A 17373-nucleotide genomic window follows, 5' to 3' on the forward strand; every position below is an offset into this window, starting at 1 on the left:
TTGTGTCCCCCTCACCACCACGACATTCCTGCGTTCGTGACAATGCTTCTAACTCTTGAACCAATGGGCCTCTAACTGCACATCGGTGGGAGTGTCTGTGTCTTGCAACAATTATAGTCTTCATGAAGCACTTTTTTTTTTTTTTCGAAATTAACAAACACATCGGTGTGTGTTTGTGTGTGTGTGTTTGACCATGTCACACTTTTTTTATCTTTACTTCATTCAATTTAGTCACTTTTTTTTTTTTATTACAAGAACACCCGAAATTTGTACTAACTTTGTATTTTCACACAGTTCGCCATTGAGTCAAGGCCACGAAAACTGCATGAAGGGAAAACCTTCCTCACTTGTTTTCGAACTCATTCTCCTTTAGTTTAGTTTAGTCTGCTGACTTGATTTATCATTGCCTTACCGTTGCTTTCTACTTTGTGGCCTGCAGGATTTGTCCCTTTCGGAAAAGGTAGATTTGTTATTTGCGTGGTCTGTTTTGAAAGCTAAGGATTAGTAAGGAAACTAAGGATTAGTTTCAGAGACCACAGGAATTACCACAAATCTCGCTGGTGTTTCTCTATTGATGATGCAGACTCCTTATTAAACTATCATTAAGATAAATAAATAAATAAATAAAGATAAATAAAATCATAGGTTGAGTAATGAGAGAGAGAGAGAGAGAGAGAGAGAGAGAGAGAGAGAGAGAGAGAGAGAGAGAGAGAGAGAGAGAGAGAGAGAGAGAGAGAGAGAGAGAGAGAGAGAGAGATTCATGTGAGATAACAAATGCTATAGGGGACGCCTGTCCGACTCGATCTACTAATACTATTATGACACTCGTATCTTCATTGGAAATTCTAAGATTCTACCGTACAGTAACAAAAGTATTGATGTAAAAAAGTAATTGAACTATTGTATCAGTTCTTTTATGTCAGTGGTGTCTTTATAATACCGTACTTTGCATTTTCACCAAACCATCTTGTTAAGCTCAAGAAGACAGATTAGTCAAATGTTTAGCGCTTTTGCACTTATGGTTTGTCTTCATTCAATAAAATGCTGCAGAACAAGTTTGAATTACAATACTGAGACACCACTGACAGCAAAAATTTGTTGTCAGGTCATTCAAGTCTTTTAATGTCTGTGGTTTTATTTTTTGATCGGAGCTATTCAAATTAAGAAATATGTCGCAAAATTTCACTAACAATCAAAAGGTTATTTTTTTTATTATTTTTTTATTTATTTTATTTATTCATTTTATTTATTTTATTTTATTTTATTTATTAATTATTGTTTTTTTTTTTTACCTCAAAGAATTCTACACGCTTCGCCGCGACATTCATCTCTACAGTCAACCCAAATATGGCTCTCTCCATCTTGCCATTGATGTGCTCACTGATCCATAATGGGCCAGGTTATATATAATATATTTCTTCTCACCAAATTAGTTGATCAATCAAATATTCCTTGCAGAAATTATGATAAATTCATAATTTCTTGAGAAAGCAAAACAAACATGCAGGCGAGGAACTAGTGTTCTAATAATAGTAGGGCGACAAATGAATCCTATGAACCCCAATCCACATTGCAGCAACAGTTGTGCAGTTTTTATCATACCGTAACACAGCTATGCAGCACATAAAAGCGTTCCATATCTTGAAAACTATAAAATTGTCTACGTTTCTGACTTACTAAGTACATAAGTAGTCACAATAATAATGTGATAAAGATAATATTTTCAAGAAGTTTCAAACACAGGTTGAAAATATGCAGACCTCGGCATAGACCGGTAATACCAGCTTCCAGTGTCATTCAGCAACCTATTAATCCCTATTGAGTCATACCAACGTTCTGTTATGTCGGAATAAAGACTGGATGCATTACCTTTATTGCTTGTACTGCACACAAAGATGTAGAACTGATACGGTGAAATCACTCAAATCGCCCCGTCACTGTAACTTATATCTTTAGTGCTAGCGGGTCATGAGTGGTTCAATGCCATTTTGAGTGGGAGTTGCCAGTACTAAGGATTAATCCCAACTCTCTTTTCAGAGTGGCGACGATGTACCCTAAGTATTTAACGCTACAGAATTCTACCGGTGACCACCAAATACTTTTATTGGAAAGGAGGAAGCGGAGAGGAGGCAGAGAGTACAGAATTTCTTACATTTGTATTACAACAATAAGGAACTCAGCACATAATGTGACAGACTTCCGCAGATATTCACAGTAAAGTAATAGTGAAGTTAGTGTGATTTTCATTTTCATAATTATATATCTCTTACTTTGCATATAAAAAAAAATGCATCACGCGCTTCTGCAGGCGTCACTCAGTCCGCATTACCACGGGCTCTTCAGACCATTCAAGCCTTCAAGGAATACAGGCATTCAGGGGCAAACCATTAAAAAAAATTACAGAATAAATTACAGAATATATAAAATAATAATTTCACTCATTAATTCCTCCATTTAATTCGACTCATGATATTTCTTTTATCCAGTTTTGTATTTTTCATTTATTTATTTTTTATCCCACAAGACTGGATTTTGTTTACACACAGAGTTGTTAACCAAAATGTCTTATATACTCAGAGGGCCATCATTCACTCTTGTGCGTAGCTGTCACATAAGTTACAAGCTCCTGAAAGTGGCCGTCATGTGGGTAATCTGCTGAGAATCCCAGCTTTGACCTCACTGAACATTTTCCTTTGTGTCTCACAACACAAGGGGGCAGTCACAGCTTGCCCTCTTCCTCTACACAAAACTACAAGCACCTAATAACACACACACCCTTCACTCATCAAAAATCCAAAATGATCATGGCGACTCCTACACCAGCCTCGGAATCCCTATCTAGTGAGGGGACCATAAATGTCCCCAGGTCGGACTACTCTTCTGATAACGACCCTAAGTGTCTTGATACCCCTCCTCATTTTTTTTTATTATTAACTTCTGCAACATTCGCAGTCTAAGATCTAATTTTCAATCTGTAGAACACCACTTCTCTTCTAAACCTCATCTTATTTTCCTCACTGAAACTTAGGTGTCTGAGACAACTGACAGTAGCCCCTTTTCTGTTCCCTCCTACTTTCTCTATCCTCCATTTCAATCCAAAGCTGGATGTTGCTTTTATGTCCAGAACAATTTAACCTGCTCTTGAATCTCTGGAGTTTTCCACCATCTGGCTACGACTACAGAGTCACTCTCAAAATAAATTTATCTGCTGTATACCTCTCACCTAACTCCTCTGACTATAAGAAATTCTCTGACTACATAACTCCCAAACTGGAGCACATTCAAACTCTTGCCTTTTGCAGAAATCTCCATTCTTGGAGACTTCAAAGTTCACCACCAGCTTTGGCTTTCCTCTCCCTTCACTGACCATCCTAGTGAACTAGCCTCAACTTTGCTATACTTCACGACCTAGAGCAATTGGTGCAACACCCTACTCATTTCATAAAAAAAAAAGTCTCCACCTGTCTGGAGACAAGCGAGTCGAAACTGCAACCGACCTAATGCCATTATATATATATATATATATATATATATATATATATATATATATATATATATATATATATATATATATATATATATATATATATATATATATATATATATATATATATATATATATATATACACAACGCCATCTCTCTGGGCATGCACCTTCATCTACATAGCCTTCTAATTTAGTAATAACAATAATTTAAGATTCTTGAAAATATCTAAAAAAAAAAAGAAAACAAAATTTTCCTCCCCCAAGAAATACACACCCGTACATGCACTACATCCTTAACACACGAGAGAGAGAGAGAGAGAGAGAGAGAGAGAGAGAGAGAGAGAGAGAGAGAGAGAGAGAGAGAGAGAGAGAGAGAGAGAGAGAGAGAGAGAGAGAGAGAGAGACAGTCGACTGGGGATGCCCTCAGTGCCACCCTGAGGACCACAGACAGGGGAGACGTGCTGTGTGGCGACGCTAACCAGCAGGTGAGGCGGCTCACCCAGCTGCTCCACGCCCTGCAAGCCCACTGGGTGCCGCACTCAGACCACAAAACCAAGGCATCAGACCAGCCCTGGTTTGGCCCTGTGTGCCACTCTGCTTGCGTGCCGCTCTGCTGCCAAGCACCGAGCCTGGCATGCTGTTAAGAGACACCCTGCCAGGAACAGGTTAAGGCACCGAGAGGCAACAATGCACACAAATACCACGCAAACATGGGCAGTGGAGCAGTGGAAAGCTAACCTCAAGAGTAAGCTAAGGGGAGGCCAGGTTGGTTGTAAACAATGGTGGAGCCTTGTCAAGGACCAGCAGGGTGAGTCGCGGGGCACTTCCATCCCTGCACTCCACCGGGCAGACAGCCGGGCCCACACTGCTCATGACAAAACGGACCTCCTGGCCAAGCACTTCGCTGAAAAGATGTGCATCCCCAATCCTGAAAGACTATCGCCGCTACTCCCTCAAATCGTGAAAGAAACACTAGAGACAGTGAACACAAGTGAAGAAGAAGTGAAAGTGATACTCGCAAACTTGGACGAGAAAAAAGCAGTGGCGCCACAGGACATTAGTCCCCGCGTACTCCGACAGTGTGCTGTGGAGCTGGCGCGCCCACTCGCTTCACTCTTTAACCCCTGCCTCAGCAACGCCACATGGCCTGAAATGTGGAAGGGGAGTAGTGTGGTGCCTCTGCACAAGAAAAATGCAAAGACAGAGGCAAAAAACTACAGACCCGTGTCCCTGCTGCCTGTGCTGAGCAAAGTGCTGGAAACTGTTGTGGCCTCGAGTCACGCAGCACCTTGAGAGGCACCACCTGCTGAGCAACGGACAGTTTGGGTTCAGGCAGGGGAGGTCAGCAGCAGACCTGCACCTTCTCCTCTCGACGAAGTGGAGTGGGGCCCTTTTTTTTTTTTTTTTTTTTTTTTTTTATGTAGGAAGGATACTGGCCAAGGGCAACAAAAATCTAATAAAAAAAAATGCCCACTGAAATGCCAGTCCCTTAAAAGGGTCAAAGCAGTGGTCAAAAATTGGTGGATAAGTGTCTTGAAACCTCCCTCTTGAAGGAATTCAAGTCATAGGAAGGTGGAAATACAGAAGCAGGCAAGGAGTTCCAGAGTTTACCAGAGAAAGGGATGAATGATTGAGAATACTGGTTAACTCTTGCGTTAGAGAGGTGGACAGAATAGGAGTGAGAGAAAGAAGAAAGTCTTGTGCAGCGAGGCCGCGGGAGGAGGGGAGGCATGCAGTTAGCAAGATCAGAAGAGCAGTTGGCATGAAAATAGCGGTAGAAGACAGCTAGATATGCAACATTGCGGCGGTGAGAGAGGGGCTGAAGACAGTCAGTTAGAGGAGAGGAGTTGATGAGACGAAAAGCTTTTGATTCCACCCTGTCTAGAACAGCAGTATGAGTGGAACCCCCCCAGACATGTGAAGCATACTCCATACATGGACGGATAAGGCCCTTGTACAGAGTTAGCAGCTGGGAGGGTGAGAAAAACTGGCGGAGACGTCTCAGAACACCTAACTTCATAGAAGCTGTTTTAGCTAGAGATGAGATGTGAAGTTTCCAGTTCAGATTATAAGTAAAGGACAGACCGAGGATGTTCAGTGTAGAAGAGGGGGACAGTTGAGTGTCATTGAAGAAGAGGGGATAGTTGTCTGGAAGATTGTGTCGAGTTGATAGATGGAGGAATTGAGTTTTTGAGGCATTGAACAATACCAAGTTTGCTCTGCCCCAATCAGAAATTTTAGAAAGATCAGAAGTCAGGCGTTCTGTGGCTTCCCTGCGTGATATGTTTACCTCCTGAAGGGTTGGACGTCTATGAAAAGACGTGGAAAAGTGCAGGGTGGTATCATCAGCATAGGAGTGGATAGGACAAGAAGTTTGGTTTAGAAGATCATTAATGAATAATAAGAAGAGAGTGGGTGACAGGACAGAACCCTGAGGAACACCACTGTTAATAGATTTAGGAGAAGAACAGTGACCGTCTACCACAGCAGCAATAGAACGGTCAGAAAGGAAACTTGAGATGAAGTTACAGAGAGAAGGATAGAAACCGTAGGAGGGTAGTTTGGAAATCAAAGCTTTGTGCCAGACTCTATCAAAGGCTTTTGATATGTCCAAGGCAACAGCAAAAGTTTCACCAAAGTCTCTAAAAGAGGATGACCAAGACTCAGTAAGGAAAGCCAGAAGATCACCAGTAGAGCGGCCTTGACGGAACCCATACTGGCGATCAGATAGAAGGTTGTGAAGTGATAGATGTTTAAGAATCTTCCTGTTGAGGATAGATTCAAAAACTTTAGATAAGCAGGAAATTAAAGCAATAGGACGGTAGTTTGAGGGATTAGAGCGGTCACCCTTTTTAGGAACAGGTTGAATGTAGGCAAACTTCCAGCAAGAAGGAAAGGTAGATGTTGACAGACAGAGCTGAAAGAGTTTGACTAGGCAAGGTGCAAGCACGGAGGCACAGTTTCGGAGAACAATAGGAGGGACCCCATCAGGTCCATAAGCCTTCCGAGGGTTTAGGCCAGCGAGGGCATGGAAAACATCATTACGAAGAATTTTAATACGTGGCATGAAGTAGTCAGAGGGTGGAGGAGAGGGAGGAACAAGCCCAGAATCGTCCAAGGTAGAGTTTTTAGCAAAGGTTTGAGCAAAGAGTTCAGCTTTAGAAATAGATGTGATAGCAGTGGTGCCATCTGGTTGAAGTAGAGGAGGGAAAGAAGAAGCAAAGTTATTGGAGATATTTTTGGCTAGATGCCAGAAATCACGAGGGGAGTTAGATCTTGAAAGGTTTTGACATTTTCTGTTAATGAAGGAGTTTTTGGCTAGTTGGAGAACAGACTTGGCATGGTTCCGGGCAGAAATATAAAGTGCATGAGATTCTGGTGAAGGAAGGCTTAAGTACCTTTTGTGGGCCACCTCTCTATCATGTATAGCACGAGAACAAGCTGTGTTAAACCAAGGTTTAGAAGGTTTAGGACGAGAAAAAGAGTGAGGAATGTACGCCTCCATGCCAGACACTATCACCTCTGTTATGCGCTCAGCACACAAAGACGGGTCTCTGACACGGAAGCAGTAGTCATTCCAAGGAAAATCAGCAAAATACCTCCTCAGGTCCCCCCAACTAGCAGAGGCAAAACGCCAGAGGCACCTTCGCTCTAGGGGGATCCTGAGGAGGGATTGGAGTGATAGGACAAGATAAAGATATGAGATTGTGATCGGAGGAGCCCAACGGAGAAGAAAGGGTGACAGCATAAGCAGAAGGATTAGAGGTCAGGAAAAGGTCAAGAATGTTGGGCGTATCTCCAAGACGGTCAGGAATACGAGTAGGGTGTTGCACCAATTGCTCTAGGTCATGGAGGATAGCAAAGTTGTAGGCTAGTTCACCAGGATGGTCAGTGAAGGGAGAGGAAAGCCAAAGCTGGTGGTGAACATTGAAGTCTCCAAGAATGGAGATCTCTGCAAAAGGGAAGAGGGTCAGAATGTGCTCCACTTTGGAAGTTAAGTAGTCAAAGAATTTCTTATAGTCAGAGGAGTTAGGAGAGAGGTATACAGCACAGATAAATTTAGTATGAGAATGACTCTGTAGTCGTAGCCAGATGGTGGAAAACTCGGAAGATTCAAGAGCGTGGGCACGAGAGCAGGTTAAGTCATTGCGCACATAAACGTAGCATCCAGCTTTGGATCAAAAATGAGGATAGAGAAAGTAGGAGGGAACAGAAAAGGGGCTACTGTCAGTTGCCTCAGACACCTGAGTTTCAGTGAGGAAAAGAAGATGAGGTTTAGAAGAGGAGAGGTGGTGTTCTACAGATTGAAAATTAGATCTTAGACCGCGAATGTTGCAGAAGTTAATGAAGAAAAAGTTGAGGGGGGGTGTCAAGACACTTAAGGTCGTCGACGGAAAGGCAGTCCGACCTGGGGACATTTATGGTCCCCTCCCCAGATGGGGACTCCGAGGCTGGTGTAGGAGTCGCCATGATTTTAAAATTTTTTGAGTGAAGGGTGTGTGTGTTATTAGGTGCTTGTAGTTTTGTGTGGAGGAAGAGAGTTGTCTTTAGAGGGCAGGCTGTTGACTACCCCCTTGTGTTGTGAGACACAAAGGGAAACGTTCAGTGAGGTCACAGCTGGGTTTAATGATAAGTTCACAGCACCCCCTGAACAGTGCTTTAGACCTCACTGGGAGTAATTATCGTTTCGGCAGGTGTCTACTGCCTCCTCCTGGACCAAGGGAAGACCACGGCTGTCGTGGCTCGACATTGAGGTGGCGTTCGACAAAAGTGTGGCATGCAGCCCTCATAACAAAGCTCTGTGCTCTAGGCATGGACGGGGCACTCCTCCAGTTCTTTGAGAATTACTTGAGAGACAGACATCTCAAAGTAATCATCAATGGGCGGGAATCAAATCCACAGCCCATAAGGGCAGGTGTTCCTCAAGGGAGCTGCCTTGGCCCTTTGCTGTGGAATGTGTATGTCAATGATCTGATGCACCTCGTTCCTACCACGAAGGCGTTTGCAGATGACATAACACTATCCCACAGCTACGGACTGGAGGAGGAAGCTGCAGCCAACCGCGACATCAATGCCACCCTGAGCCGCGTTGCAGCCTGGGGAAGGAAGTGGCAAGTAAAGTTTGCTGCTCACTATCAACAGGACAAATAGAGCCCCGCGCCTCACCTTGAACAGGGAGACACTGACGCCACGGGATGAGGTGGTGCTGGGGGTCACTTACGACCTTAAGTTGACCTTCAGAACCCATGTGGAGCGACTCGCCAGAGAGGCCTCAGGGAAGCTGGCATCCCTGAGAAGAATCTCCTACCTCCTTGACGCCAAGGGACTGGAGTTACTCTACAAGGCGCAGGTCCGCTCCTCCTTGGAGTAAGCGTGCCTGGCCTGGGGTGGCACGGCAAACAAGCACCTCGCTCTCCTGGACAAGGTGCAGGACCGAGCGGCAAGGCTCATCAGGAACAGTGAGCTCGGCCTTCAGCCTGCACTGCGCACCCTCCAGCACCAACGAGGTGTGGCGGGCCTCACTGTCATGTTCAAGGTGCAACAGCAACGGGTGCCGCACCTACAGGCTCTCAGGCAGCCTGCCCGACATGCCGAAGTCACCACCAGAGCTGTCACCCGTAGCCCTGGGGAGCTGCACCAGCCCAGGTCCAGAACGTGGCACCAGCAAAGACAGTTTCTGAACACATACATCGGCTGGTGGAACGCGTTTGTTACCGTGCAGCCAAGTGTTGAGGGCTGGACCAGGCAGCAGTTCAAGATTGCAGTGTGGTTGCCACAGACAGACAGAGAGAGGCTTTCAGATAGAAGGCATTAGCAGTGACTTCTTTAGCCTAATTTGCTGTATTAAATATGTAAAGTATATGTACTGCAACTCTGTAAACACATATGATGTAGATTTGTATAAATAAAAAGAAAGAGAGAGAGAGAGAGAGAGAGAGAGAGAGAGAGAGAGAGAGAGAGAGAGAGAGAGAGAGAGAGAGAGAGAGAGAGAGAGAGAGAGAGAGAGAGAGAGAGAGAGAGGAGAGAGAGAGAGAGAGGAGAGAGAGAGGAGAGAGAGAGAGAGAGAGAGAGAGAGAATGGGGTGAACATATGATTGTCTTAAACTATTTTTTAATTAAAAACCAAGTTCACATCTATACTATCTTCTAAGTTCCAGTATTAAAAATTTCCTTTCAAGACTTCTGCTAGACTCACCAAGAATGAACTGTATTGTATATTGGCATTGGACTATATGAGCAAAAGATATGACGGATTTTGAGGCACCACAACAGTCATAGAGCAAGTAGCATTATACAGTGAAAGTAGCCATAGCAGCTCTGCTCATCATTCATGACACTACAACATACTACAATATGCAAATAATTGTTAATAAATAGATCTCTCAAAAAATATATGGCAACACAGAACATGTTTCAACTTTATTTGTATGAATTTAAATAAAGTTCATGTTTCATAGCTTAGTGAAGTTAAAAAAGAATAATTAAGAACAATGGATTTTGTTTAGAGGAAACTTGTGCTTTTAAGATGGAACTTCAGCTAATTTCACATGCAGTCTCATAATTCAAATTTTGTAGATTTCTCATTGATTTTCACTGGATTACACAAATTTATGTAGAATGAGGGGGACCCAATATTCAGCTATCTACTATTAACATAATAGGACTATCTTTCCTCTTAATTTCAGTGTAGTAAATATGATCAACATGATCTATTTAAGTGCAAGATTCACTTTCTTAATTTCCCAGTATCCCTACCAGTTAACATGCTGAAGCGGTCTTTTCCATCCTGGAATTATATCTGACATTAGCTCCCTCTGATCCACTATAACTTTGCACCTGGTTTTGAAACTGCCTACTGTACAATACCAGTCATAATGGACTCCTGAAAAGAAAAATGATGAGGACAGTATGAAGCACAATATCCATACAACAAATATCAATTAATTTTAAAATAAAGTTTATTCATACATCATTGGTTTGGTACACTCCACGTACATTACTTAGGATATAATATTTAAACATGAATAGTACATCACAAGGCAAGGTGCTCATGTGCAAAAAGCTAGTACCAGGTCCGTTAGTTATTGTTGTGGCCTTAAAGAATTCTTTGCTAGAGGCGGGCTGGCATGTAGGGGTGTTGCAGTCAGTGACCAGCTGCCTTGCGAGCTGCTTCATAGCGCTCATTCACGTTGGCCCAGTTGATCACATTGAAGAAGGCTTTGACATAATCAGCACGCAGGTTCTTATACTGGAGATAATAAGCATGCTCCCACACATCCAAACCCAGCAGTGGCACCAGACCTGAGAAAAAAAGGGCAGGTTTCAAAAGTGAGATAATCCTGTTTTATTACCATTCTCACAACTTGCGCACTGCTAAGGATTACATTATCCTCTTCACGCTGGATGCTTCAAATCATGTACACTATATACACTTTCAAATATATAATATTGCATTATCCTCTTCATGCCGGATGCTTCAAACCATGTGCGTGGCCTGCGTACTATATACACGTTCAAACATATCATAATGACCTTTTCTTATCTGATATTAATTTGCACCACAAGGAATCATATGATCAGTCTGTATTATGCACAGTTAGATAGCTGAATAATTTCTGTATATAACTGTATCATGCAGCTCCTAATTTGTATCAGCATCACACATTTTTTTAAAAGAATGAATGAATGCTAATCATACTAATCCCAAGAAGTTAAGGAAAACCATACCTCAGTTTTGGCTCAGTTTACACCCCAAACATTAAGCTATACTCCATATGAAAACTTTAGAAATTCTGACTACAGTTTCTGCATGCAGGAACAACATAATACACATGAAAAGATAAGAGTGAGTGAATAAGTAAAAACTGTGCATGTGTGATGATTAGTGACGATTTCACCATGACTATTTACAGCAGTACTATCTCTTTTTTTTTTTTTTTTTTTTTTTTTTTATGTAAGAAGGACACTGGCCAAGGGCAACAAAAATTAATAAAAAAAATGCCCACTGAAATGCCAGTCCCGTAAAAGGGTCAAGGCAGTGGTCAAAAATTGGTGGATAAGTGTCTTGAAACCTCTCTCTTGAAGGAATTCAAGTCATAGGAAGGTGAAAATACAGAAGCAGGCAAGGAGTTCCAGAGTTTACCAGAGAAAGGGATGAATGATTGAGAATACTGGTTAACTCTTGCATTAGAGAGGTGGACAGAATAGGGGTGAGAGAAAGAAGAAAGTCCTTGTGCAGCGAAGGCCGCGGAAGGAGGGGAGGCATGCAGTTAGCAAGATCAGAAGAGCAGTTAGCATGAAAATACCGGTAGAAGACAGCTAGATATGCAACATTGCGGCGGTGAGAGAGAGGCTGAAGACAGTCAGTTAGAGGAGAGGAGTTGATGAGACGAAAAGCTTTTGATTCCACCGTGTCTAGAAGAGCAGTATGAGTGGAACCCCCCCAGACATGTGAAGCATACTCCATACATGGACGGATAAGGCCCTTGTACAGAGTTAGCAGCTGGGGCGGTGAGGAAAAAACTGGCGGAGACGTCTCAGAACACCTAACTTCATAGAAGCTGTTTTAGCTAGAGATGAGATGTGAAGTTTCCAGTTCAGATTATAAGTAAAGGACAGACCGAGGATGTTCAGTGTAGAAGAGGGGGACAGTTGAGTGTTATTGAAGAAGAGGGGATAGTTGTCTGGAAGGTTGTGTAGAGTTGATAGATGGAGGAATTGAGTTTTTGAGGCATTGAACAATACCAAGTTTGGCTCTGCCCCAATCAGAAATTTTAGAAAGATCAGAAGTCAGGCGTTCTGTGGCTTCCCTGCATGATATGTTTACCTCCTGAAGGGTTGGACGTCTATGAAAAGACGTGGAAAAGTGCAAGATGGTATTATCAGCGTAGGAGTGGATAGGACAAGAAGTTTGGTTTAGAAGATCATTAATGAATAATAAGAAGAGAGTTGGGTGACAGGACAGAACCCTGAGGAACACCACTGTTAATAGATTTAGAAGAAGAAGAACAGTGACCGTCTACCACAGCAGCAATAGAACGGTCAGAAAGGAAACTTGAGATGAAGTTACAGAGAGAAGGATAGAAACCGTAGGAGGGTAGTTTGGAAATCAAAGCTTTGTGCCAGACTCTATCAAAAGCTTTTGATATGTCCCAAGGCAACAGCAAAAGTTTCACCAAAATCTCTAAAAGAGGATGACCAAGACTCAGTAAGGAAAGCCCAGAAGATCACCAGTAGAGCAGGCCTTGACGGAACCCATACTGGCGATCAGATAGAAGGTTGTGAAGTGATAGATGTTTAAGAATCTTCCTGTTGAGGATAGACACAAAAACTTTAGATAGGCAGGAAATTAAAGCAATAGGACGGTAGTTTGAGGGATTAGAACGGTCACCCCTTTTTAAGAACAGGTTGAATGTAGGCAAACTTCCAGCAAGAAGGAAAGGTAGATGTTGACAGACAGAGCTGAAAGAGTTTGACTAGGCAAGGTGCAAGCACAGAGGCACAGTTTCGGAGAACAATAGGAGGGACCCCATCAGGTCCATAAGCCTTCTGAGGGTTTAGGCCAGCGAGGGCATGGAAAACATCATTGCGAAGGATTTTAATACGTGGCATGAAGTAGTCAGAGGGTGGAGGAGAGGGAGGAACAAGCCCAGAATCGTCCAAGGTAGAGTTTTTAGCAAAGGTTTGAGCAAAGAGTTCAGCTTTAGAAATAGATGTGATAGCAGTGGTGCCATCTGGTTGAAGTAGAGGAGGGAAAGAAGAAGAAGCAAAGTTATTGGAGATATTTTTGGCTAGATGCCAGAAATCACGAAGGGAGTTAGATCTTGAAAGGTTTTGACATTTTCTGTTAATGAAGGAGTTTTTGGGCTAGTTGGAGAACAGACTTGGCATGGTTCCGGGCAGAAATATAAAGTGCATGAGATTCTGGTGATGGAAGGCTTAAGTACCTTTTGTGGGCCACCTCTCTAACATGTATAGCACGAGAACAAGCTGTGTTAAACAAAGGTATAGAAGGTTTAGGACGAGAAAAAGAGTGAGGAATGTACGCCTCCATGCCAGACACTATCACCTCTGTTATGCACTCAGCACACAAAGACGGGTCTCTGACACGGAAGCAGTAGTCATTCCAAGGAAAATCAGAAAAATACCTCCTCAGGTCCCCCCAACTAGCAGAGGCAAAACGCCAGAGGCACCTTCGCTTAGGAGGATCCTGAGGAGGGATTGGAGTGATAGGACAAGATAAAGATATGAGATTGTGATTGGAGGAGCCCAAGGGAGAAGAAAGGGTGACAGCATAAGCAGAAGGATTAGAGGTCAGGAAAAGGTCAAGAATGTTGGGCGTATCTCCAAGACGGTCAGGAATGCGAGTAGGGTGTTGCACCAATTGCTCTAGGTCATGGAGGATAGCCAAAGTTGTAGGCTAGTTCACCAGGATGGTCAGTGAAGGGAGAGGAAAGCCAAAGCTGGTGGTGAACATTGAAGTCTCCAAGAATGGAGATCTCTGCAAAAGGGAAGAGGGTCAGAATGTGCTCCACTTTGGAAGTTAAGTAGTCAAAGAATTTCTTATAGTCAGAGGAGTTAGGAGAGAGGTATACAGCACAGATAAATTTAGTATGAGAGTGACTCTGTAGTCGTAGCCAGATGGTGGAAAACTCGGAAGATTCAAGAGCGTGGGCACGAGAGCAGGTTAAGTCATTGCGCACATAAACGCAGCATCCAGCTTTGGATCGAAAATGAGGATAGAGAAAGTAGGAGGAAACAGAAAAGGGGCTATTGTCAGTTGCCTCAGACACCTGAGTTTCAGTGAGGAAAAGAAGATGAGGTTTAGAAGAGGAGAGGTGGTGTTCTACAGATTGAAAATTTGAGCTTAGACCGCGAATGTTGCAGAAGTTAATGAAGAAAAAGTTGAGGGGGGTGTCAAGACACTTAGGGTCGTCGACAGAAAGGCAGTCCGACCTGGGGACATTTATGGTCCCCTCCCCAGATGGGGACTCCGAGGCTGGTGTAGGAGTCGCCATGATTTTTAAAATTTTTGAGTGAAGGGTGTGTGTGTGTTATTAGGTGCTTGTAGTTTTGTGTGGAGGAAGAGAGTTGTCTTTAGAGGGCAGGCTGTGACTACCCCCTTGTGTTGTGAGACACAAAGGGAAACGTTCAGTGAGGTCACAGCTGGGTTTAATGATAAGTTCACAGCATCCCCTGAACAGTGCTTTAGACCTCACTGGGAGTAATTATCGTTTCGGCAGGTGTCTACTGCCTCCTCCTGTAAACATTTACAGGAGGAGGGGACATTTATGGGGAGGGGACATACATGGGGAGGGGACATTTATGGTCCCCTCCCCAGATGGGGGACTCCGAGGCTGGTGTAGGAGTCGCCATGATGATTTTAAAATTTTTGAGTGAAGGTGTGTGGGTGTTATTAGGTGCTTGTAGTTTTGTGTGGAGGAAGAGAGTTGTCTTTAGAGGGCAGGCTGTGACTGCCCCCTTGAGTTGTGAGACACAAAGGGAAACGTTCAGTGAGGTCACAGCTGGGTTTAATGATAAGTTCACAGCACCCCCTGAACAGTGCTTTAGACCTCACTGGGAGTAATTATCGTTTCAGCAGGTGTCTACGTATGTAGTCTACGTCTATGTAGTAATAATCAGCTTTTATAAAGAAAATTCTTTAGAGTTTATGACAAGCTTGCATAAACAAGTAGCCTATATTATACAACTCTACTGAGTATGTGGGTGTACCACTGACCTGAAGTGATACCCATAATACAGCTGGGAAGGTCTTACCCATGTAAATACTAACTGAAGCTAACCCACCTCTCTTTCTTGTCCTTTACTTTACATTCAAAAAAGCATACAATGTCTTAGTGACAGCAATACCAATGTACACACAGAGAGAGAGAGAGAGAGAGAGAGAGAGAGAGAGAGAGAGAGAGAGAGAGAGAGAGAGAGAGAGAGAGAGAGAGAGAGAGAGAGAGAGAGAGAGAGAGAGAGAGAGAGAGAGAGAGAGAGAGAGAGAGAGAGAGAGAGAGAGAGAGAGAGAGAGAGAGAGAGAGAGAGAGAGAGAGAGAGAGAGAGAATTTGCTGTGCACACTGTGGCGCATGTGGTTATGGGATAGTGTTTGGACTCGGCCTGTAAACCTGGATGAAAATCTGTGCTTGCTGCTAAAACTTCCCTTCAAATCACTGCCCAGTATTCATGCACGTGAAGTACATGCTTACTGGTTGCCACAGCAACGACCTTGAGATCAGCTGCCGGCAGCCGCACTGCCCTGCCTCCCCCCCCCCTGCTTCTGCTTGTCACCCCCTCCTCATCTCTTCTCTCTATCCCTCCATGCATAATTAGCAACCTGCACCACCCTACCACTGATATGTCAGTGGAACCAAGCACCCACAAGATCCTTGCCTGCCCTGCAGGACTCTGGGTACACCCCACAACGTTACTGTAGTGTTTGTGGGAAAACTACTGTAAAAACACCAGTGAGTGCTTGTTCTTTCTCTAATTGACTTAACTCAGCCCATATCAGCTGCCTTGGTGCCCTGACAGATTTTGACTGCAGTCAAGTCCGCACCCCTTATGCATCACTGGGCATCACAGCCCTGGTTCTGTACAAAGAGGAAGCTGCGCCTGCCCCCAACAAGCCAGCACAGTAATGCTCAATGCTCCAGACAGCAACGAGGAAGACCTGCTTGAGCTCCCTCCCTCTGAGCTCTTGAGCATTATTCATAACCTCAGAGGAGTTCAACAAGAATACAATCATCTGCTTCTACAGCAGCATTTCCTCCAACATTGGTGAGGCAAGGGATGTTGTAGTAAGTGTCCTGGACTTCACTGACAACATAGCTGCCAACTACACCAGCTTGGAGGAGGTCAAGGTCCGGACAACTGCCTCATCTGCGCGCCCTGACAGAGTTGACCACGACTGAGTCAACCATGTCTCCTCCAGCCAAGAAGCACAAGCCTAGTGAACATCTTCTAAGCCTCTACCACTGCACTGCTCCACCTGGCCCTGGCCAACTCTGCCCCGACCAGCGTGGACCTGACTCACCCAGCCAGGACCAACCCGGTCCTGATACACCCAGTCAGGAACAGCCTGACCTTTACCCGCTTGCTCCTGGTGCCTCCACCACACATCTAATTGCCTCTGTACCATCATCCAGCCTAGTCCTGCCTAACCGTGCTGTATCCAGCAACTCGCAATGTCACACCCATCTGCCACGTCACCCATCCCAACACTAAGATTCCAGGACTACCAGGACACCCACTACCCGTAATCCCCCCAACAACACCCAGGGCCCTGTGTACCAAGGAGGCCAAACACAAACTCAACAGATAAAGAAACAGTCACCCAAGTCCTCTTCTGGTGCCGCTGGTCTGCCACACTCCATCTCTACCCAACCTGTGCAGTTTTGCCATCACAGCAGATGCAAGGGTCACTCTGAGTCCATCTGTCTCAGGAAGAAGTGTGACCACTGTCTCCGGCAAGGTCACTCCAAACAGGACTGCTGCACTCAACTAGCAGAGGAGAGACATAAGCAATTCCTCCACAAGATCACGAATGAGCAAGCACAAACCAACGCCATTCTTGTTCAGTCCCTCAGCCGTCTTCTTACCCCTGCCTCTCTCCACCAGCAAGCACTAACACCAGTACTGCACGGCAACTGGCCAGCACAATCAGCACTGCCAGTCCTCACTCAACAGTTGCTTACCACCCACCCTATCTCAGCCTCTCTACAACCACCTCAGTGTGTGTAGTCATGCAGGCCAGTAAACGTGACCACCTCTCCATCATCTCCACCAATGTCAGATGTCTCCAGACCAACACTGGTGATCTCATTCACTCCTGTGTGATCCCTCACACACTTGACGTAGTGGCCATGGTGAAGACTTTCTTT

The 17373-nt window shown here is 44.2% G+C and overlaps 2 protein-coding genes across 4 annotated transcripts in view; both read right to left on the reverse strand.

Moving 5' to 3' along the window:
• LOC135113210 (pancreatic triacylglycerol lipase-like) overlaps nt 1-1907 on the reverse strand; it is a 78355-nt gene extending 76448 nt beyond the window's left edge. Inside the window, exon 1 of the mRNA XM_064028351.1 lies at nt 1870-1907. The gene's annotated coding sequence lies outside the window, so the exon portion shown is untranslated. The remainder of the gene's footprint in view (nt 1-1869) is intronic.
• An 8520-nt stretch (nt 1908-10427) lies between these two features.
• LOC135113211 (superoxide dismutase [Mn], mitochondrial-like) overlaps nt 10428-17373 on the reverse strand; it is a 64024-nt gene continuing 57078 nt past the window's right edge. For all 3 annotated transcript variants that reach the window (XM_064028352.1, XM_064028353.1, XM_064028354.1), the window contains exon 7: nt 10428-10788. In XM_064028352.1, coding sequence (XP_063884422.1) covers nt 10631-10788 — 158 coding nt within the window. In that variant the 3' untranslated portion in view covers nt 10428-10630. The remainder of the gene's footprint in view (nt 10789-17373) is intronic.

This window comes from Scylla paramamosain, chromosome 25 (assembly GCF_035594125.1).
Source record: "Scylla paramamosain isolate STU-SP2022 chromosome 25, ASM3559412v1, whole genome shotgun sequence".
Taxonomy (NCBI): Eukaryota; Metazoa; Arthropoda; class Malacostraca; order Decapoda; family Portunidae; genus Scylla; species Scylla paramamosain.